This window comes from Microcaecilia unicolor, chromosome 10 (assembly GCF_901765095.1).
Source record: "Microcaecilia unicolor chromosome 10, aMicUni1.1, whole genome shotgun sequence".
NCBI lineage: Eukaryota > Metazoa > Chordata > Amphibia > Gymnophiona > Siphonopidae > Microcaecilia > Microcaecilia unicolor.
In genome coordinates, this window is record NC_044040.1 from 156,213,639 (window position 1) to 156,237,158 (window position 23,520).

The 23,520-nt window shown below is 40.6% G+C and overlaps 1 protein-coding gene across 1 annotated transcript in view; it reads right to left on the bottom strand.

Annotated features, from left to right (window-relative positions):
• Positions 1-23,520, bottom strand: part of PER2 (period circadian regulator 2) — a 199,369-nt gene that overhangs the window by 15,611 nt on the left and 160,238 nt on the right. The window contains exons 17-19 of the mRNA XM_030215648.1: positions 22,252-22,455; positions 19,952-20,212; positions 14,992-15,950 (exon numbers count right to left, since the gene is read on the bottom strand). Of these exons, the coding sequence (XP_030071508.1) occupies positions 14,992-15,950; positions 19,952-20,212; positions 22,252-22,455 (1,424 nt within the window). The remainder of the gene's footprint in view (positions 1-14,991; positions 15,951-19,951; positions 20,213-22,251; positions 22,456-23,520) is intronic.

The window sequence follows — 23,520 nt, forward strand, 5'->3', positions numbered from 1 at the left end:
CACCTACATGTGGGCACAGTGGGCTTCTGGTGGGTTTTGAAGGGCTCACATTTACCACCAGAAGTGTAACAAGTAAGGAGATGGGCTTGGGTATGCCTGCCTGAAGTGCACTGCACCCACTAAAACTGCTCCAGGAACCTGCACACTGCTGTCATGGAGCTGGGTGACATTTGAGGCTAGCATAGAAGCTGGCAAAAAATATTTAAAAAGTTTCTTTTTAGGGTGGGAGAGGGTTGGTGACCACTGGAGGAGTAAGGGGAGGTCATCCCTGATTCCCTCTGGTGGTCATCTGGTCAGTTCGGGCACCTTTTTTTGAGGCATGGACCAAGTAAAGTCGCCCAAGTGCTCGTCAGGGACGCCTTTCTTTTTTTCCATTATCAGGGACGCCAATGTGTTAGGCACGCCCCAGTCCCGCCTTTGCTACACTTCCGACACGCCCCCATGAACTTTGGTCGTCCCCGTGACGGATAGCAGTTGAGGATGCCCAAAATCGGCTTTCTATTATGCCGATTTGGGCGACAGTGGTTGAATGATGCCCATCTCCCGATTTGAGTCGAAAGATGGGCGCCCTTCTCTTTCAAAAATAAGCCTGAAAGTGGTGAACTGGATTGGAAACTGGTTGACTGAAGAGGGAGGTGACAGAGGGTGGTGGTAAATGGAATCTGCTCAGAGGAAAGGAAGTAGAGTAGTAGAGTGCCTCAGGGGTCGTTACTGGGCTGATTCTGTTTAATATATTTGTGAGAGACACTGCTGAAGGATTACAATGAAAAGTTTGCCTTTTTGTAGATGACACAAAGGTAGCCACTAGAGCGGATACCACAGAGGGAGTACAAACTATGAGGAAAAATCTCCCAAAATTAAAAGAATGGTCAAAGCTCCGGCAATTAAAATGTCATATTTCACTATTAAATATATAGGGTAACAATATATTTGGATGAGTGCATCGCAGGTAGCCGGTACTGAGTTTTTGATTTTGTGAATTTTGTTATATATTTTTTTACATAGTTATATTTTTGGCAAAATTTAAGTGCAGGTAGCATTTACACAAGATATAACATAATAAGGGAAGTTTGATATATATTTCCACACAAGTTTGTGGTTTGGTGTTTTGTTCTAGTTAAGTTCTCTTGAGGATGCCCAGCTGGGCGAAACATGGAAACCATGTTGAGAACAGACGACAAAGCAGAGTGAAGTGAAAACAGAATGAGAGAGAACAGATAACAGAAAATAAGAATGGAGTGACAACGGTGTATAAGACTAAGATTACCAACAGTGTGGTGAAGTTAAATTTGGAGTATTTATATATTATTTTGGGTTTATTGACACAGTGGACATACGAGAGCGGGATCCTTCTCTACACTAGCACTCTTTAAAATAATATTCCATCTGAGGATTGTTATCTCTGCAGATATGTACGTTGAAGTTAAGAGGAAATAGGTTTAGGAGTAATCTAAGAAAGTATTATTTCACAGAAAGGGTGGTGGAAGCGTGGAATGGCCTCCCGGTGGAGGTTGTGGTCTGTGTCAGAATTTAAAAAGGAATGGGATAAGCATGTGGGATCGCTTAGGAAAAGGAAGAGTTAGGGATTACAGAGGATGGGCAGACTGGATGGGCCATTTGGCCTTTATCTGCCGTCATGTTTCTATGATTGTCACCACTTAAGATTCAAAGATTTCAGTCAGGCAAAATGGACTCAGTGCGATGATGGTGGAGGAGTGCGTTATGGAGGAGATGGATCCCGAACCATGTTTGGTATAATGCACTTATCTGAGCACTATTATAATATTAACAACAGATTAATGATAGCATTATAAAGCATTTATAAAAAAGTTTCTTTATGATGTTTGGTTTCTGTAAAGATTGGTTGTAATTAAAATGTAATGCCAACAAGTGCAGAAGTCCAAAGACGATGTACCAGATAGGAGGAGAGAGACTGATAAGCAAAGCTCAGGAAAGGGACCTTGGAGTGATGGTGTCTGAAGATCTCAAGGTGACAAAACAATTCAACAAGGTTGTGGCCATGGCCAGAAGGATGCTAGGCTGCACAGAGAGTGGTATAACCAGCAGAAGAAAGAAGTTGTTAATGCCCCTATACAAGTCATGGGTGAAGCTCCACTTGGAGTATTGTGTTCAGTTTTGGAGGTCGTATTTTGCTAAGGATGTAAAAAGATGTGGTTCAGAGAAAAGCAACAAAAATGTTATTTGTTGCATTTGTATCCCACATTTCCCCACCTATTTGCAGGCTCAATGTGGCTTACATTATTCCGTGATGGCGATCGCCATTTCCGGAATGAGTAATGCAAAGTGGTATTGCATTAAAGTTCATAAGTGACAGAGTAGATTAAGCAGTCATGTATAGAGAATTCATTTTCGGAATAAGAAAAGTGGTATTGCATTAAAGTTCATTAGTGACAAAGTGAATGAAGCAGTTGATTGTAGAGAGCTCGGTTTTGTCCAGTTCTGGTATAGGTTTCGTTGTTTGGTATTTAGGATGGATCATTGTGGTATGCCTTATTGAACAGGTTGGTTTTTAATGATTTTCAGACGTTTGTTAGGTTGTGCATTGTTTTTATGGTGTTTGGTAATGCATTCCATAGTTGTGTGCTTATGTAGGAGAAGCTGGATGCATATGTTAATTTATATTTTAGTTCTTTGCAGATGGGGTAGTGGAGATTCAGGAATGTGCGTGCTGACCTTTTTGTGTTCCTGGGCGGTAGGTCTATGAGGTCTGACATGTAACCGGGGCCTCGCTGTGAATGATTTTATGAACTAGAGTGCAGATTTTGAACGCATACGTTCTTTAAGTGGGAGCCAGTGAAGTTTTTCTCTTAAGGGTTTAGCGCTTTCATATTTTGTTTTTCCGAATATGAGTCTGGCTGCTGTGTTTTGGGCAGTTTGGAGTTTCTTAATGATTTGTTCTTTGCATCCAGCATAGATTGCATTGCAGTAATCTAGGTGGCTTAGCACCATTGATTGTACCAGGCTGCGGAATAATTTCTCTTGGGAAGAAAGGTTTTACTCTTTTGAGTTTCCGCATTGAACGGAACATTTTCTTTGTTGTATTCTTCGCATGGCTTTCTAGTGTGAGATTTCGGTCAATTGTAACTCAGACAATTTTCAGGCTATCTGAAACAGGAAGGGTGTAGTCTGGGGTGTTTATAGTGGTGGGCTTGTTCATGTTGTATTGTGATGAGAGGATGAGACATTGTGTTTTTTCTGCGTTGAGTTTTAATTGAAAGGCATCCGCCCATGAATTCATGATTTGGGGGCTTTCTTTGATTTAGTTTGTGATTTCTGTTAGATCGTGTTTGAATGGGATGTAGATTGTAACATCGTCTGCGTAAATGTAAGGATTAAGACCTTGGTTGAATAGTGATTTGGCTAGAGGTGTCATCATTAGGTTGAAAAGGGTCGGTGAAAGCGGTGATCCTTGGGGCACTCCGCATTCTGGCTTCCATGGTGATGATGTATTCGAATTTGATATCACTTGGTATGTTCTTGCGGTTAGGAAGCCTTTGATCCAACTGAGTATACTTCCTCCAATCCCGAAGTATTCTAGGATGTTTAATAGTATTTTATGGTTTACCATGTCGAACGCGCTGGACATATCGAATTGTAGGAGAAGTACACTATTGCCAGTTGCAACTGCTTGTTTGAATTTGGTTAGGAGAGTGATTAGTACTGTTTCAGTGCTGTGGTTGGATCGAAATCCTGATTGTGATTCATGTAATATTGAGAATTTGTTTAAGTAGTCGGTAAGCTGCTTGGTTAACATACTTTCCATTAGTTTGACTGCTAGAGGGACAGATACTACCGGGCGGTAGTTGGTTATGTCGTTTGCTTTTTCCTTTGAATCTTTAGGTATTGGGGTGAGTAGTATGTTTCCTTTATGCTTAGGGAAGAGACCGTGTTGTAACATGTAGTTTAGGTGTGATGTGAGGTCTGTTATGAAGCGTTGAGGGGCGGATTTTATTAAGTTGTTGGGGCATATGTCCAGTTTGCAGTAGGATTTGGCAAACCTGTTGATTGCATGGGTGATGGCTTCATCGGTAAGTAGAGCGAAGTTTGTCCAGATTCGGTCTGCTGGATATTCATCGGGGATTGGGTCTCTAGACAGTCAATGAATTTCTCGTGATCGGTGGTATTAAGAAGTAACATGATTCGTAGCTTTATAATTTTCTCATTGAAGTATTTAGCAAGGTTGTCTGCTGATGGGGTGTCTGTGTTGGTTGTGGTAACCGGTGTGGTATCTAGTAGTTTGTTTACGAGTTGGAAAAGTTATGGGGTTTGCATCACAAGATATATGAGGAGAGACTTCAGGACCTGAATGTGTATACCCTGGAGAGGAGACAGGGGTGATATGATACAGACATTCAAATATTTGAAAGGTATTCATCTACAAACAAACCTTTTCCAGAGACGGGAAGGTGGTAGAACTAGAGGACATGAATTGAGGTTGCAGGGGGAGGGCTCAGGAATAATGTCAGGAAGCACTTTTTCGTAGAGAGGGTGGTAGATACCTGGAATGACTTCCTGCAGGAGGTGGTGTAGATGAAAATGGTAATGGAATTCAAAAACGTGTAGGATATACATAATGGAATCCTGTATAGAAGGCATGCAACCAAACAAGCTTAGAAGTGATTAGATGGCAACACCAGTAATTGGGAAGCAAAGCCAATGCTAGGCAGACTTCTACAATCTGTGCCCTGAAAACAGCAAGAACAAATCAAGATCAAGTTTTGTGAGAAACATGTCCAAATGCTGCTTTATACCACTTTTTAGATGTTTTTCTCTTTGAAAATGAGTCTCAAAGGGAATTATTTAACATAGCCCTAATAAAAAATAAGGAAGTCAGCTAACAATCACATTAGAAGCCATTTTGACATGCACTAGAATCATAAGTATTATCACAATCTGAATACCTACACCTGCTGTGAATATTGCTCACTGGCTACAAAAACGTTGGATCTATTTCTTGGTTTATGTGTATATGCATTTATTTACCAATCTTTTCTAGTCATAAGTACATAAGTATTGCCATACTGGGAAAGACCAAAGGTCTATCAAGCCCAGCATCCTGTTTCCAACAGTGGCCAATCCAGGTCACAAATACCTGGCAAGATCCCAAAAAAGTACAAAACATTCTATACTGCTTATCCCAGAAATAGTGGATTTTCCCCAAGTCCATTTAATAATGGTCTATGGACTTTTTCTTTAGGAAGCCGTCCAAAATATTTTAAAACTCTGCTAAGCTAACCGCCTTTACCACATTCTCTGGCAACGAAGTCCAGAGTTTAATTACACGTTGAGTGAAGAAAAATATTCTCCGATGTTTTAAATTTCCTACATTGTAGCTTCATCACATGCCCCCTAGTCCTAGTATTTTTGGAAAGCGTAAACAGATGCTTCACATCTACCCGTTCAACTCCACTCATTTTATAGACCTTTATTGTATCTCCCCTTCAGCTGCCTTTTCTCCAAGCTGAAGAGCCCTAGCCGCTTTAGCCTTTCCCTTTATCATCCCAGCTGATACTGGTAACAGCTAAACGCGCTGTGACTGGCTGAGAGAGACCTGGAGGAACATCCAAAAAGTTTTGATTTGGACGTCCTCGCACGTCCCGATCTTGTTGGGGGGGGGGGGGGGGGCACAAGCTGAAAACAACCTTGGAGGGGACTGTTGCGAGAACTGTGATTGAGGTCAGTTTAGGCAGGTAAGAAAAACAGGGACGTCCTTTTTTTTTTTCTTCTTCAGAGAAGTCCTTCCTAATTGCAGGTAAGAAAAACATGTCCAAGAAGGATGCCCATCATAAAAGCAGTAGGAAGACGTCCAGCTTGTGTTAGATGTCCCTGACGAGCACTTGGACGTGGCTAGGCAGTGAAGGACGTCCATAAAGGACGTCCCTGACAAGCACTTGGATGTTTTTTTTCCCCGATTTTTTTTGTTACATTTATAGAAGTATTTAGAGGCTGCGCAGCCCCAACGAGAGGTACAGACCTCCCGTTAGATTTTCCACGGTTAGGCAATCGGAAAACGGTAGTGCATCTCATTACAATACGATTTATACACATTGGGGGTACTAATTTGCTCATCTGCATTCTGTTTTCGTTAGCTGCTACCGTGATCGGAAAATGGCTCAGAGAAGCATTTAGTGCATGCAAAGGTTTACTACTTGCTCGTTAATGGCTCGTTAAGTTTACTGCATCTGGCCCTTAGTGTCCTAACCTTAGCAGCCAAACCTTTGTTTCTATTTAACAATTTTCCTCATTATAGTCACCCTTTTGAAAATTACATGCAGCTACAGTAGATCTTTTTTGCGGGTTCATTCCACATAGTAGCTCAAACAGTTATGATCACTGTTTGCCAGGTGACCCAACACCACCACCTCTCGCACTATACCATGCACGCCACAAAGGCCCAGATCCAAAATGGCTGCTCTCTTGTCAGTTCCTGGATCAGCTGCTCCAAGCAGCAGTCGTTTTATTACATCTAGAAGTTTTATCTCCCTGGCTCTCCCTGATGTAGCAATTATCCAGTTAATATTGGGGTAATTGAAAACAGTCATTATTATTGCGTTGCCCAATTTGCTAGCTTTCCTAATCTCTGTAAACATTTCTTCATCCGTCTGTTCGATCTGTCCTGGCAGACGGTACTACAACCCTACAAGAATACTCCTTCCCTTCAAACATGGAATTTCTATCCATAGTGATTCCATGCTGCTGTTTCATGTGGAATGTTATCTTATTTGACTCAATTCCCTCTTTAGCACACAGCGCAACCACCCTCTCCAATTTGATTCTCTATCATTGCAATACAATTTGTACCCTGTTAACACAGTATCCCATTGATTGTCCTCTTTCCACCAAGTCTCTGAGATGCCTATTATATCTACCTCATCATTTAGTGCTATTTATTCTAACTAGTACATAAGTACATAAGTACATAAGTAGTGCCATACTGGGAAAGACCAAAGGTCCATCTAGCCCAGCATCCTGTCACCGACAGTGGCCAATCCAGGTCAAGGGCACCTGGCACGCTCCCCAAACGTAAAAACATTCCAGACAAGTTGTACCTAAAAATGAGGAATTTTTCCAGTCCATTTAATAGCGGTCTATGGACTTGTCCTTTAGGAATCTATCTAACCCCTTTTTAAACTCCGTCAAGCTAACCGCCCGTACCACGTTCTCCGGCAATGAATTCCAGAGTCTAATTACATCTAATGTTTTAGGCTTCTAGCACTTCTATATAGGCACTTCAAATTGTGTTTTTTGCTTTGATCTACAAGCTGCTTAGAAGTTGAAGGGGATAATGTGCATCCTTTATCCTGCTCTCTCATTAAGCACACCTGGCTTACTTTCAGCATTGCTGAAACCTCTATACTGTGATTCCCTAAATGTCCTGTTTTAATAGTATCCTTCAAGGATACTCCATACCGAACCATGCGGTCTTCAGCGACTGTCAGCTTTCCCCTCCATTCTAGTTTAATAGCTGCACTATCTCCTTTTTATAAGTTAGTGCCAGCAGCCTGGTTCTATCCCGGTTAAGGTGGAACCTATCCTTTCGGAACAATCTCCACCTTTCCCAGAATGTCATCCAGTTCCCAACAAATCTAAATCCCTCATCCCTGCACCATCGTCTCAACCACACATTCAGACTTCAGACCTCTGCCTGCCTTTTGGGTCCTGTGCACGGAATGGACAGCATTTCTGAAAATGCTACCCTGGAGGATCTGGACTTCAGTTTTCTACCTAAGAGTCTAAATTTGGCTTTCAGAACCTCTCTCCCAAATTTTTCTATGTCACTGTTACCCACATGTACCAAGATAGTTGGCTCTTCCCCAGCACTTTCTAAAATCCTGTCTAGGTGATGTGTGAGGTCCACCACCTTCGTAACAGGCAGGCAAGTCCAGGCAATCCTCACGCCCACCAGCCACCTACATGTCTAATGATCAAATCACCAACTACAACAGCTGTCCTAACCCTTCCTACATGGGAAGTTCTTGGAAGACACCAGCCTCGGTGCGAGAGGATAGTGCATCCCCTGGTGGGCAAGTCCTGGCTACAGGAGTACTTCCTACTTCACCAGGATGATGCTCTCCTTCTAGGAGACCTCCCTCCTCCAAGACAGAACAGGGGCAGACAGACTGAAGGTGGGACTTGTCTACAATGTCCCTATAGATCTCCTCTATATACCTCTGTCTTCCTCAGTTCCTCCAAGTATGCTACTCTAGCCTCAAGAGAACGGACCTGTTCGCTGAGAGATAGGAGCTCTTTGCAATTGGCACACACATATAACCGCTCACCAATAGGGAGATAGTCATACATGTGACATTCAGTAGTGGATAGCACTCTTCTTACTACTGGACTGTCTCCATCTTAGTATTTTTGGTTTTTCAATAATTTAGAACTTGCTAAGGTATTAAGGAGATTCGTTCTAATTTAAGAAAATATTTAGCTTATATGGTATATTGGTGTGATTTATTGTTTTCTTCTTTGAACGTAATGAAATGTAATTAAAATTGTGAAAGAGCACTCCTCTCTTGTTATCCTTAGAATAATTGACTAGAAATGAAGAGTTGTGCTAGGGGTGGGTGGGAGTTGGAAAGAGTGAGTGGGATTGAAGACTAAACTAGGTCCTGCTGTGTCTTGTAGAGGTTATCTGTTAATGTTGTTTTCTGATGTTATGGTATGAAGACTCCCAAATCTTTTCTCGGGATTAGGAGTAATTGAAACAAAAAAAAAAAAAACACTTCTTCTTTCTGGAAATGGAACATAATTGATAATTCTTCAATAGACATTTTCTTTGTCAAGAAATCCTAATTTGGAGATTTATTTGAGGGACAATTTTTAATTCTTAGATATAATAGCCTTTTTCCTCTTGGATTACATTAATGTGCTGTTATAGGAGGCTAATTATGTATAAGAGGATTAATCTTTTCCCAATACTGGTTTGCTCTGAGACTTAGGAACTGGCAAAGATTTCTGTAAGAAGTCAAACTTGACTGACATGTGAAGTCAGATCAATACTTTTTCCTTTGCAGATACACGGTCTAGATCTGAGGCTGAGAGGGGTATGGCCATAAGCATGGAGTGCTGCATCTTTCTTGATAAAAAATTTACCCCTTCTCCGCAGCCAAAGACACTTGGAATCTTACAATAGGTGGTGACAGTTGTGGAAGGGGGGGCATAGTTGCAGTACTGTTTGGAATGCAGAACTGTAGTTTATGATAGTTACTGTATCATTAACTTCACTGCTAAACACATGGTCCCTTGGGTAGAACATAGTTATAAAACAGTTACTAATCTGACATCCTAAGACTTGGAAACAGTCTACTGTAAGAATCCATAAGAATAAGGCTGAACGTCTACCTTCAACAGCGAAAAGTATTATATGTGGAAAATACAAGATGTTGAACAGCAAAGCACATCGAACAGTGGAGATGACAAAAAAAACTAACGGTGCTCAAATAGCCTTTAATGAGTATCTTCTACACTACTTGACATGAGCCATGTTTCAGCTCAATGGCCTGCATCAGCAGTCTGGAGATATTAGACAATTGATGTTGATATTCAATGTCCTCAGTAAACAAATCCAACATAACTTGGCAACATTTACTACCCCGAGTTTTGTATTAAAAGGCATGTTGTTATAACACGCTGGGATAACCACTGTCTGCACACCGGCTGAGAACGTGGCACAATACTGTGCCTTTTGATATAAAACACACAATAATAAATGTTACAGAGTTCTGTTGGATTTTTTCTTTTTACTGAGGACATTGAGTATCAACGTCGATTGTTGATTAGACTATCTCCAGACTCCTGATACAAGCCATTGAACCGAAACATGGCTGGTGTTGAGTCATATAGAAGATACTAATTAAAGCATATTTGAGACTGTTGGTTGTTTTTCGTCATCTCCACTGTTCTTTGTGCTTTGCTGTGAAGTGTGAAGTTTTGTTCTTCTGTTTCTTTTGGTAATAGAAGATGTTACCCACATTTATTTCCTGAAAACAACAGAACAAGAAAACCCTCCTATCTATAAGGAAGAAATCGGAATGCTGATATAATTTCCCTACAATAAGAGTATAGAAGCTGGCAAGAACAGACAGCATGGTGTTCTGAAATAATTTCTTAAGAAGTAGATCCAAATTTTGTGGACCTTCTCAGAGGAAATGAGATCTTAATATTCTTTTTAGAACATTTTTTTAAAGAGCTCCCTCAACTATTAATCTGTGGTTGGGTAAGTGAACCTTTTCAAAACCCAAAGTTGCTTATATCCAACTTTTTACCCACTGGAGATAGATAGTAAGCAGGATCTCCCAAATTTTCTTCTGCAGAGTGCATTATATGTGCACCAGTGCATTATATGGCTTTGAGCCAGTCAGGTCTGAAATGCTTCATTATACATCGTCATCAGGAAATCTGCTGCTATTTGGCTTCCAGCACATCTTCCTGCTATAGTTTTTATCAGCATGTTCAATAGATATTTGGAAAGGCTGTCAAGGAAAAAATAAAATTGCCATGACCTCCTTTCCAGCCTCAAATTGGATAAAATGACCCCTTACCCCCCCCCCCCCCCCCCCCCCAATGTACTCTTGATTGGTTTCTATAATATTAGGCTCCATTTTCCTTCAGGGAAATATTGTAAAAAATCTACATTTCAATTTAATTTGTATTTACATGCTCATAATCATCAGCTCTAACCACCTTCTCTTGATTTCCTGATGACTGGTGGATTTGCACTGTTAATGGGGCAAACTACCCCCCCTTTTTTAAACAAAACCATGCAGCAATGCCAACACAGCGTCTGCATTACCGCACTGGCAGCCACTAGTGCGGCTTTGTATGGGGGTAGGTGGGTAAATGATGAAATACAACTGTTTCTGTTTTCTGAGAACACTAATGCAAAAACAATCTTACTGAAGAACTAAAAAAAAAAAAAACCAAAAAAACATTTGAATGAGATTTCATAGACAACAGAAGAAAGGTTGTGGTCTGCTGGCTAAGCTCTTTGCACTTTATAAGAGCAGTTCTAGAAATTTACAAAGAGACAATTTTGAATTAACATCATATATGAATGTATGTACAGTCTGTTCTCGCTATTTGCTGGTGTTAGGTTCCTAGAAAACCCCGTGAATACCAAAAATGTGAATGTAGAACCATTGATCCTATGGGAAAAAGGGGGTTAGGTTCCTGTAGATCTCTGTTAGATATCAAAAGTGTACAGTAACCACCATAAAATCCTCATTTCATGTAGCCTTCTTGTATAGAAAAGCTTATGTATATTGTGCATTTTATAAATGTATTTTATATACTTTTTTTTGTAAAAGTACAGTAAATACAGATTTTTGATGTAACAGTACTCATGCACAGCTCTATGAATATCTTCTTCCTAATGGGAACACACTTTCATTTGCACTTGCACTGCACTATGCATGGCTGCGAATAAGCGCAAATGGATTATACTTTATTTTCCGCAAATAAGCGAATCCATGAATACCGAACGCAAGGATAGTGAGAATGCACTGTAATAATGACCGCTAAACAGATATTCTTCTCCTCATTTGTGTTTGAACTTTATAATGTTATTATAGTCATTAAACATCAGGCAACTTGTACACTTAACACAAATGGGTCATTTAGGTTTTATCACAAACTTCATTAAGAAGTTATATAAATTCAAATTTTAAATCAACACCACCGCCTGAAAGGAACCAAAACTTCTCACCTCACAACCATCAGAACTGACTGTTTTTTGCATTATATTATTGTGCTGCATCAGGAAATCCTACTTACATCATTGAACAGTGTCTGCATTGTGTATAAATCTGAAGTCCCTACAAAGCAAGTAAGCATTATTGATAAAGCTAAAAGATAGAACTGTCCTAATACCCATCATTAAATGTCCAAACTGTTTAGCCTACCTCAGTGTTGTAAAAACATGTAAATCTCACATTACTCCAACAGAAGTTTTCTTCTGAGATTATACTTGGCAACTCAATACCCCTGAGAAGATCCTTGGAATTTAAGGAATCAGAGGTAAAGGGGAAATTGACAGATGGTCCAAACAGTTTTAATAAACCACGTAGACCAGGTAGGAGCTAAAAGGTGTAAGGATACATGTATTAATACTCTCTACATCTTATTTTTAAGAATGTACTATTCATAGGATAAACATGCCCCGTTATGGTCCGCTTTATTTAGTGGTGTGCGTACGGTCCTAGAGGGCCACCACGCAGATGGGTTTTCAGAATTTCCACAATAAATAAGCATGAAGTCTATCTACAAACAATGGAGGCAGTGAACTTAAACTCATGCACATTCATTATGGAGATCTTGAAAATATAACTAGGATTGAGGCTGCCCACCTCTGTTTCAGGTGAGAACTTTTTAATTCAATTAGCAATACATGTGTGGCTTACTTTATACTCTTTGCACAAACTGATAGAGAGCATATGTTTTGAAAATTAGACAAACCTATAACCTTTGTCTATTTAACAAGAAATCACCTGCAGCTGTTTGCCAGTCTCTTTTTCTCTATTTAGCAAGACAAGCAAAATTTGTAGCCATTTCTATAATGTGTTATATAGATGTAAAGATACACAACATGCAAAGATACAAAGCTACAATGAAATGAACAGCTTCAAACTTTAGGTATTCCTGTTTGTGAGAAAATAAAATACTCTTCAACTAGTCATACAACATTCCTGCGTTTCACTGAAAATTTTCAAATTTTGATCACTGTTTCCAGACTACCAAAGAAACCAGAAATGTAAGTAAACCTTAAACCACATTAATGAGCAAAAGTTATACTGTACAATTATATATATTACCAAGGTAGTAGAGGTAACACATTAAAAACACAAAAATCCAAAAATGTCCCCTCCTTACTACATGATTAAACTTCAGTGCTCAATACTCACTTATAGGCTCAAAAAAACCTCCCCTTAGAAAATAGTAAAATTTTCTTTCAATCTCATCCAACAGAATCACAAAAAAACATTGTCAAAAAATATCAAGTGCAATTTTTCTGAAACACAATTCACTTCCATGTTTTTCTAAGGGAAGATTTTTTGGAGCCGATGATTGATTGAATATTGAGCACAGACATTTACTTATGTGTGCTTTGTAATATTAAGGTGTTTTTCTACCTATCAATAATTGTGGACATTAGAGCTGTACCAAATAGAAGATTTTAGTCTTCATCCAAAGAATAATGGAAAATATTACTTGTCCAAATATGAATGGGCACTGAGCTTTAACGTAACAAATAATAAAAGAAGCAACATGAAATTAGAGATCAACTGTTTATTTCAGTAGGATTTAGCACAGTAAAGCCCTGGATTATTTGCATTCAAATTTAAAATCATTTAAATCAAATAACGTATTTGGGGCCCAAATCGAATATTCGGTATAGCCCTAAATATATAAATGTTAAAAAATCATATCTATAATATATATCAATGGGTGGGTGGGGGTTGGTGTTCAAAAGTTATTTACTCTATTTCCAACAGCACATTACAATAGCTGCTTAATACTCCAACATATGTCAGGCTTCTAATATGAACAAATGTTAGAACTATTTTATTTTGAAGGGAGAGAGATGTAGGTGGGACAAATTGCTAAGACATGTAAAATTACTTCACTCACATATATGCTGGCCACTTAATATTACTTCACTCATACACTTTTGACAAAATTTAAGCAATTTGAATGTATTTAAAACAGAGATCCTTTTGTGTAATATGCACTCTTTCGGAAGTTTGATGTGCTAACACATTTAGGGGCCCTTTTACTAAGCAGTGGTAAAAGGTGCCCTGCAGTAGTGTAGGCGCGTACGCTGGGCCAGATTTTACCGCATCTACAAAAAAGGGCTTTTTAAAAAAAATTGGATGGGAAAAGGGCCTGTGGTAAAAATGAAACCAGCGCTCTGCCCAAAACTGGCCTGAGCCCTAATGCCACCCATTGATCTAGCGGTAAAAGCTCACAAGCTACATGTGCAGTGACCGGTCAAAGCACGCCAAGTTTCGATTACCGCCAAAATAAATAATTCATCCACGCATTATGGGGGTGCGCCAAATCTGAAATGACCGCCAGGAGGGTGAGCTGGCCTGGCGGTAGTCTCAATTGGGTGCACAGTGCACGCACGTAGAGCTTCCCTCTGCTTAGTAAAAGGGTCCCTTAATAACATACAGAAATATTTCAGTGTAAGATAAATGATTCTGTGGTGCTCAGATGTTGCCTTTGTATTTAGCTTTTTCTCTTCCAGGTTCAAATAGAAGAAATACCTTTGTGCAGAATGTCTGGAAAGTACAAGGGAGTAATATAAGTATATATTTTACTCCCTTCTCTCTATCCCAGTTCATATAAATATCTGTATAAAGGAAACAACCCTAATCATTAGGGGCCTTTTTACTAAGCCGCGTAAGCGTCTACATGTGCCCAACACACGCCAAAATGGAGTTACTGCCCAGCTACCGCACGGCTCTTGCAGTAATTTCATTTTTGGCGCACTTCCAATACGCGCATCTGAAATTTTTATTTTCGGACGTGCATTATCAGACACGCGCCAAGTGGCATTTGACTCATATAGGTCATTACCACCTGGTTACCGCATGAGACTTTACCGCTAGGTCAATGGCTGGTGGTAAGGTCTCAGACTCAAAATGGACGCACACCAATTTTGTATTTGCCGCACGTCCATTTTTGGCAAAAATTTTAAAAAGGCATTTTTTGCTGGCACACTGAAAAATGGATCTGCGCGCGCCCAAAACACGCGCCTACACTACTGCAGGTCATTTTTCAGAGCACCTTAGTAAAAGGACCCCTTAATGCTCCTCTACTGTTCATGTGTTACCTTTTGTGGAGAGAGGCCTACACAATTACGGATTAGTATTCACACCACCAAAAAAATTAATGTAGAAATAAGTTTAACAGATAAATACTTTTCAAATAAGTGCATAATGAATAAAAAGAGTTGTCTGTTTTTCATTTAAACATGCCTTGCCAAACATACAATATGCTCATATAAAATATATAAACTGAAGCACTTTCAAAATATATTAATGAGTTGCTTACACATTCACAATCTTCTCTACTAACAGCTTCTGTACTGCTTACAGCTCTCCCATCACCAGAAGGTCCAGATCCTCCACTGGTTCTATCAGCAACTCCACCTTCTTGTCGTTCAGAGGTTTTGGGTGTTTCTTCTAACTGCAACAGGTTCAGCTGCAAAGGAGAACTGCAACTCGACTGGAATAAAGGAGAAGTATGGTCTTGTGGACGAACAGACTGTGGTGTGGAGGAACGGGATAGTCCATCACGTGACTCAGTTATAGAAGTCCTTTCATGGTTAGCTGGTGGGCTGTAACTGAAGGGCTGTGCTGGATACAAAGTATGCAGAGGGAAAGGGGTTGGAGCTGTAAATGGAGGTTGTTGTGCTGAGAAAACAGTCTGTGGAGTGAAGGTGGGATGGGCTGAAAAATGCGGCTGGCCAGGGTAAAATGCCTGGGGTAAACTATTGTTCATTTGAGGGAATACACAATTAGGAAGCACAAGGGCTACCATAGGAGTTACTAAAGGAGTAGAGAATGGTGGTGGCTGCATAGGACAACTGGTATTTTGAGGACCATGAGGATTATTAGCTTCAGAATCTGACGCTTCAGGAACCTGAGGTACAACTCCCACTGTTGGAAAAACTGGCAATGGATATGCAGGCAGAACTGCAGGGAATGGCATAGGTGGGTAACTCGCTTGTGAAGTTTCTGAAGGTGACCAAGCAGTATTGTTTAGGTTTATTAATGGGGGCCTAGGAGGCTGTTTTGTACCAGAAGTAGTACTGCCTGATGATTCGTGCTGTTTAATTCGTTTTGTTTTGGACTTTCTGTTCTTTCCACTTTTCTTCCAAGATAATTCTATTCCAGAGAATCCATTTCTTGGTCCATGAGTAACTGAGAGGAGAAAAATAATGGCAAGAATTATTGTTATAATTTGAATAGAAGTATTGCTGATATTCTTAAGCAAAAAGAATACAAAAGGAATAGTTTCCTGTCAAGTGGACAGAGAAGTTCTCTCTATATATCTCCCATTAAAATTTTCACATGCATACGTTAAGCATATACCTAAGTTGGTCATATACCTAAATTTGATGTTTATGGATTGTCTAACTCTTAACCGATGCTCTTATTGCAATGCTCATCTCCTTCTTGTAAGCAAACTAAACCAAATTTTATTCACAAAAAGAAAATGAGGTTGGAGAGAAGGCATGATATTGTAACTCACTGAGACTGGAAACTGTAAACAAAGAAGAGGACATTTAAACTTGCTTGTAAATTTCCTTTCCTTTGGTCGGGTCAGTACAATTCAGAAATGTGCAATATGTCCTCCTGTCAGGCAAATGGAGAAAGAAAATACTGCTCAAAGCTTACTTCAATCCCCCCCCCCCTTTATAATGGTCTGGGGTAACATTCTGCTCTTAAGCATCTGAAGACAACCACAGGCAATTGTTTTGTTTGGCTCTAGGCTTCTGAATCACCACCAAAGCAACCCAGAAGCAGTCAAAAACTACACTCTACGATCATTAACCAAAAGATGAGATTACCAAGCAACCAAACTACTGTCTGAGAGCCCTCAAATACCATAGCTTCCATGGGCAGGTTCTGGATTGGTCCAGCAGGATTAAAGAATAGGTAAGCTTAAAATTTCACCTTCCTTATTGTCCATACCAGACTAGTCTAGACAGCTGGGATGTACCCAAGCTCTACTCAGACCTTCAAGGATTCTTGTATTCAATTCTAGGTATCTCTTTCAGTCTGTAATCTATACTGATGTAACTAAAGCATGTACCACTACTACTACTACTATTTAACATTTCTAAAGCGCTACTAGGGTTACGCAGCGCTGTACAGTTAACAAAGAAGGACAGTCCCTGCTCAAAGGAGCTTACAATCTAATGGACAACATGTGAAGTCAGCTTACAATCTAATGAACAGTATGTGCGGACAGACAAATTGGGGCAGTCTAGATTCCTGGGTAGAGTTGAAATGGTTAGGTGCAGAAGGTGACATTGAAGAGATGGGCTTTGAGCAAGGATTTGAAGATGGGCAGGGAGGGGCCTGGCGTATGGGCTGAGGAAGTTTATTCCAAGCATAGGGAGAGGCAAGGCAGAAAGGGCGAAGCCTGGAGTTGACGATGGTGGAGAAGGGGATAGAGAGGAGGGATTTGTCCTGTGAGCGGAGGTTTCAGGTAGGAGCGCACGGGGAGATAAGGGTAGAGAGGTAGTGGGGGGCAGCAGATTGAGTGCATTTGTAGGTTAGTAGGAGAAGCTTGAACTGTATGCGATACCTGATCGGAAGTCAGTGAAGTGACTTGAGGAGAGGGGTGATGAGTATATCGGTCTAAGCGGAAGATAAGACGCGCAGCAGAGTTCTAAACGGATTGAAGGGGGGATAGATGGCTAAGTGGGAGGCCAGTGAGGAGTAGGTTGCAGTAGTCAAGGTGAGAGGTAATGAGAGCATGGACGAGAGTTCGGGTAGTGTGCTCAGAGAGGAAAGAGCGAATTTTGCTGATGTTATAGAGAAAGAAGCAACAGGTCTTGGCTATCTGCTGGATATATGCGGAGAAGGAGAAGGAGAGGGAGGAGTCGAAGATGACTCCGAGGATGCGGGCAGATGAGACTGGGAGGATGAGGGTGCCATTTACTGAGATAGAGAGCGGAGGGAGGGGAGAGGTGGGTTTGGGTTCCATGTACCATCATGGAAGCAGCCTGCAATCTGTCCTCATGTACCATGAGACCAGGAGGCTCCCTGCCTTCTCCTCCTAGGTGCTTCCTGCATATTTGGAGTGGGCTTGACAGCCCCTCTGAGATCTGCCACTCTTCCTGGAGTGGGCCAAGACAACTCTTTTCCTCCTAAGGAACCGAAGGGTTAAATACCACAATACCATTTTGGGACACATCAACAGACCAAATAATCTGAACTGAGTAGCTAGAAACATCTCAAAGATGGCCTACAGGGATTCTATTTTAGATGATTATAATTCATCCAGGCATTATGTACGCACACCAAATCTGAACTTACCGCCAGGAGGGTGTGCTGGTTTGGCGGTAGTCTCATTTTGGCACATGCTGCATGTGCACAGAGCCTACTGCGGCTTAGTAAAAGGGCTCCTAAGCTCTCCATTGCCCAGGTACTACTTAGATTGTGAGCCCATTGCGGACAGTGCCAATACCTGTAAGAAACTAGGTGTAGGCGATATATAAATGCTTAAATAGAAGGGATGGAACTCCTTTCATATGAGGAAAGGCTAAAAAGGTTACGGCTCTTCAGCTTGGAAACAGATGGCTGAGAGGGTATATGACTGAAGTCTATAAAATCCTGAGTGGTGTAGAACGGGTAGAAATGAATACATTTTTCACTCTTTCGAAAAGTACAAAGACCAGGGGACACTCAATGAAATTATGTGGAAATACTTTCAAAACAAATAGGTGAAAATATTTTTTCACTCAAAAATAGTTAAGCTCTGAAACTTGTTGCTGGAGGATATGGTAACAGCGGTTAGCTTATCTGGGTTTAAAAAAGGTTTGGACAAGTTCCTGGCGGTCCATAGTCTGCTATTGAGATGAACATGGGGGAAGCTACTGCTTGCCCCGAAATTGGTAGCATGGAATGTTGCTACTAATTGGGTTTCTGCCAGGTACTTGTGACTTGGATTGGCCACTGTTGGAAGTAGGATACAGGGCTAGATGACTATTGGTCTGACCCAGTATGGCTATTCTTATGTTCTTAAGGCAGTTCAGAATCCTTCAAGGAAAAGCTCAGGTTTCCTAGTACAGAAGACTACCAAAAGTGGCAGTAGTGCATGCTTAATTTTTTGGAACAACATATTTTCTCTGCCCCGGGACAGGAGAGGAGTTTTCTTGTGTGCATCCCTTATAGCGAGCCAGAACTGGACTGTGCTCTCTGTGAGAGCTGTGTATTATGCTTTTATCCCAACTCCTCTTTGGCTTAAAATTCATTTCCAGAATGATGGTGTCATCAGTGGGGCCTGCTGAAAGATTCTGAAGAGAACTTCATCCTGGACCAGACTACTCAAGTGTTACTAGTATAGCTTATTAGAGAAAAGGCCATGAGTCAGGCCTTGTCACTAAGAAAAGTGTTCCAACAACCTGCTGTGAAACCAGAGGGAGGGAGGGAGGGAGGGAGGGAGGGAAGTGGTACCTGTTGGGTGGTATCTCACAGTTTCAAGGGAAGTGCTCCTGAAGGGAGAGAGAAAATCAGCTAAAGTTTGACTGCTGCTTGAGGAAGGAATCCCTCCCTCCCCCCCCCCCCACTTCCCAAACTTGGTCTTGGCTCTAGTATGGAAAAGCAGATTTAAAGCTCATTGCCCGAGGAACTCTTCTTCTAAAGCTTCTGCAGCAGTTTTGATGTCAAATACTGAAAAGCAGAAGGTTGCACTAGCCCCTATAAAGGGAGTAAAGTCAGTTTTGCATTTTTTTTATTTCTCTGTCTGCGTCTGCTGGCAAAAGGACAATTTATCTGAGATGGTCCGGCATGTGAAGTAAGACTTTTTTTTTTAATTCACTAAAATTTACAGGAAATCAGACACTAAAACATCATCTTTACAACAGAAAATATTTCTTGATAGAAAAAGTTTTGAAAACCAAAAATGTGTTCACTGTATAATACTTCTGATTTGTATACAGTAATGCCTCATTTTACTCCAGCTGTCAAGTTTGTCCTCTATGGAATCCCAGGTGTATTTGTATCAAGTCAGGAGGGCAATGCTCAACTAAGTTATTTCATCCAGCTAAATGATTTTAAAAACTATTCTCTGCAAATATTGTTTAATCAAATACAAGAGTTGCGAGCACAACTAGGGAAGTGTTCCCATCCTCACTTAAGCAGGAGAAATATCTCTTGGGGCAGCTCAACAAAAAACATGATAGCCTTACCTCGTTTCCCTGTGCACCCTTTAAGCCCTTCTTGTAAGTGATAGCTGCAACGTGATTCAAAGCCACTGAATCGTCTCAGTTCCTTAAACCTGTTTAGAAAACTCTGTTCTTCTTTTTGGGTATGAACTGCTAGAACTTCCTTGGTGAGCCCCAATTTCTTGAAGGTTTCCTTCTCCTGGTCTGTAGGACTAGTGCTAGATGGGGGGAGGAGGGGCTGGCTATCTGGCAGTTCTGATCCCACAGCTCCATCTTCCATCATTTCTATCACCAAGTTAAAGAAAAGAGGTAGTGATCTGAATATGTAAAATCAAAGTTTCCAGCAACAGACATTATTTTTCAACTGATAGTTCAGATACAGAAGTCAAAATTCAGTTTCAAAAACAGATATGAGAGATCAAAATTCTATTTCAAATACTGAGACATTCTTTCAAAACAGAGAAGTTACTATAGTCCCTAACTTTGAACTTTCAACACAGAACATTAGAGTGCAAGAGTTACCATTGATATTGTTCTAGATTATATACAGTAAACTGTTGTATGTTATCCAAATCATTTTCGTACATTTTAAGCCTAATGAAATTTTGTCCTGCATACTGAATATGTTAAGGGGCTTTGTGATATATTTAGTAGTTACCATGAGGTAAACCACATAAGTGCTTTTTGTGTCAGGTGGCGTGGCATGGGTGGAGAGTGAGCATGGAAGGTATTAGGCAGTTAATGCGCTACCGTGTGCCGTCTAATGCAGAGTTAATGAGGGACCACTTAATGCCTCCTAAGTGCTTCTGCCTTAACAGGGAGCAGATACTGTGCATTAATATGAATGTTAACAAATGGCCTACAACAGAAAATAATGGGAATGCCCCCAATAGCTGCAGTGTTAAATTTGAAGCTATCATAATAGTAAAATCCTACATTAAGTCATGGTAACTGCAGATTTTACTTTGGTTTAGTAGAAGACCCTTAAATGTACGCAGCACTGTGTAAATATAAGAGTTCCTTATCCTTGAAGCATACAATCTACTAACAAAAACTTGGGGTATTTCATTTATTAACAAAAACAGTTAAAATATCGGGAGAACTAGGGCCAATATTTAAAAGCAGAATATGGATTTTTAGGATAAATTTGAGTAAAGTTGGACAGGAGGTATGAAGAATTAATCCATGAAGTCTTTTCCAAATGTATAGTGCAGCAAAGTAAAAAGTGCAGAGGTGGCAATGCAGCAAGGCGTTACGTGCCGAGGTGGATCTGGGTGATAGAAAATGGTATAAATATATTATTTATTTGGATTTAGCTCAATAGAAGTGTTTCGATCGATGACAGAGTCCATGAAAAAGGGTGTCCTGACTTGGTGCATGGTCTCAAAAGCGGTTTACCACTATTACTTTATTTTTTTTATAGATATAGAATCTATTTCCTGGTTTAGTGTTGTGATGTTAACAAACCCGAAGTAGTGTTATTTACAAGTGTAGTTAATTGTAGGGCCATCAGAGAAACATAATGTGGCAGTGGTAGAGGCCATCTGAGACTTCATAAGGGACTATTCTATATCTGGCACCAAATGTTTTGGCGCTACCCCCCTCCCCAGCGCTATTCTATAAGCCATGCATAAAATTAGGTACAGTTTATAGAATAGCATTTATGCCCAGGAGCCACAATTACATTTAGGCACGGCTATTTGCACCAATGGAAACCTAAATTAAGTGCGGATCACACCTTAGTCTACAATTATGCTTGTAACCGAAAGGAACACCCCCGATCTCCCATTTCCACGCCTCCTTTTTTGACTTGCGCCTAAATTTAGGCACACACAAACTAATTAGTGCCAATAATTGCTTGTTAAGAAGCCAATCATTGGTGCTAATCAATTCATTATTCAATTAGATTGTGCGTGCTCAAATTGGACACTTGCTCAAACTTGTGTGCACAATTTTTATCACTTTTTATAAAGTTAGGCCAACTGTGTCTAGGCATAGGGCACCCTGAAATGTCACCATACATCAGAAGAAAGGTAGCTATATTCTGACAGTGACTGATAGGCCATAGTCTGCTCATCCCTAATAAAGGATATTTTTGAAAATTATGCTGTACTTTTTTTTCTCCAAGCATAAACAGTTTTCAATAAAAAATGTAATACATAATTAACAATGGAAATCCATGGCAGCAATACACATTTTAAATCAATGTTGTTCATTCCATTATTTAAAAAAAAAAAAAAAAAAAATCTAATCAGAATTCTAGTTGATGCTACTAAAAATGTTTAGTACTACACTATTCCTCTCAATAATGATAAGTACTGTACCTAATTCAGGTTGTGGCTTCTTGTCCCCAACATGAACTATGGTGCTACTGTAGCTGCACTGACTGGTGAAGGACACAACACTTTCTGCTTTGCCAGGTAAAGCCAAAGGGGCTAGAGGGGCACCCCCTAGTGGAGGACCATTTGATTTACCAGATGTCTTCAACACAGCAGAATCCAAATGAGCATGTAACAGCACTGTCTTGTCTTCAGGAGAAAAAAATTGGTTATTAAATAAATAAATACATGCAGCATAATCATAAAACTGTAAAGAAGTGAACTGCACTATAGAAACAAAATCTAAGTTGCTGAGATCTTGATAATGAGTACTAACAACTATTTCACAAATTATATTTGCACTGTTGACTTCATGGTTTTGCACTGCATGTTTATTTTACTTCCTTTCTGCTACTACTAGACCCAATAATTTTTGTAATCAAGTGAAAATAAAATGTTTTCTGTCTGCATATTCTATAAACCTTATCCTAATTCCCCCCCCCCCCCCCAAACCCCCCCCCCCAAATGATTTGTCCCTAACAAGTCTTAACTATTTGGGAATGTGTTGTGGCTCTAAAGCATAGGCGTAGTTTGACTGTTTCATGGGGAGGGGGGGGGGCAAAGGATGGGGGCAGAGCATATTAGCATATTCATTTGCATATATACATATGCAAATGATATGCTAATATGGAGGAAGGAATTGAAATTTACAGGCAAAATATCACAGATGCACATTTCAAAAAGCTGACATATTTCAATTAATATATTCTGAATAAAATACTTTTTCTACCTTTGTTGATCATTTAGTTTTTCTATTCGCTTTGGTCCCAGTGTCTTCTGTTTTATGCAGTGTCTTCTTTCCAGTAGGCTTCCCCCTGCTCCCCACCCGCCCAGTCCCATCCATCTCCTGCTCCTTCTCTCTGCTCCCCACCCCTCCCAGTCCCATCCATCTCCTGCTCCTTCCCTCTGCTCACCTCCTTTCCCAGTTCAATCCAATTCCTGGTCCTTCCCTCTGCTCCCCCCCCACCCCTCCCATCCATCTCTTACTCCTTCCCTCTGCTCCCCACCCCTCCCAGTCCCATCCATCTCCTGCTCCTTCCCTCTGCTTCCCACCCTCCCAGTCCCATCCATCTCCTGCTCTTTCCCTCTGCTCACCTCCTCTCCCAGTCCCATCCATCTCCTGCTCCTTCCCTCTGCTCACCTTCTCTCCCAGTCCCATCCATCTCCTGCTCCTTCCCTCTGCTTCCCACCCCTCCCAGTCCCATCCATCTCCTG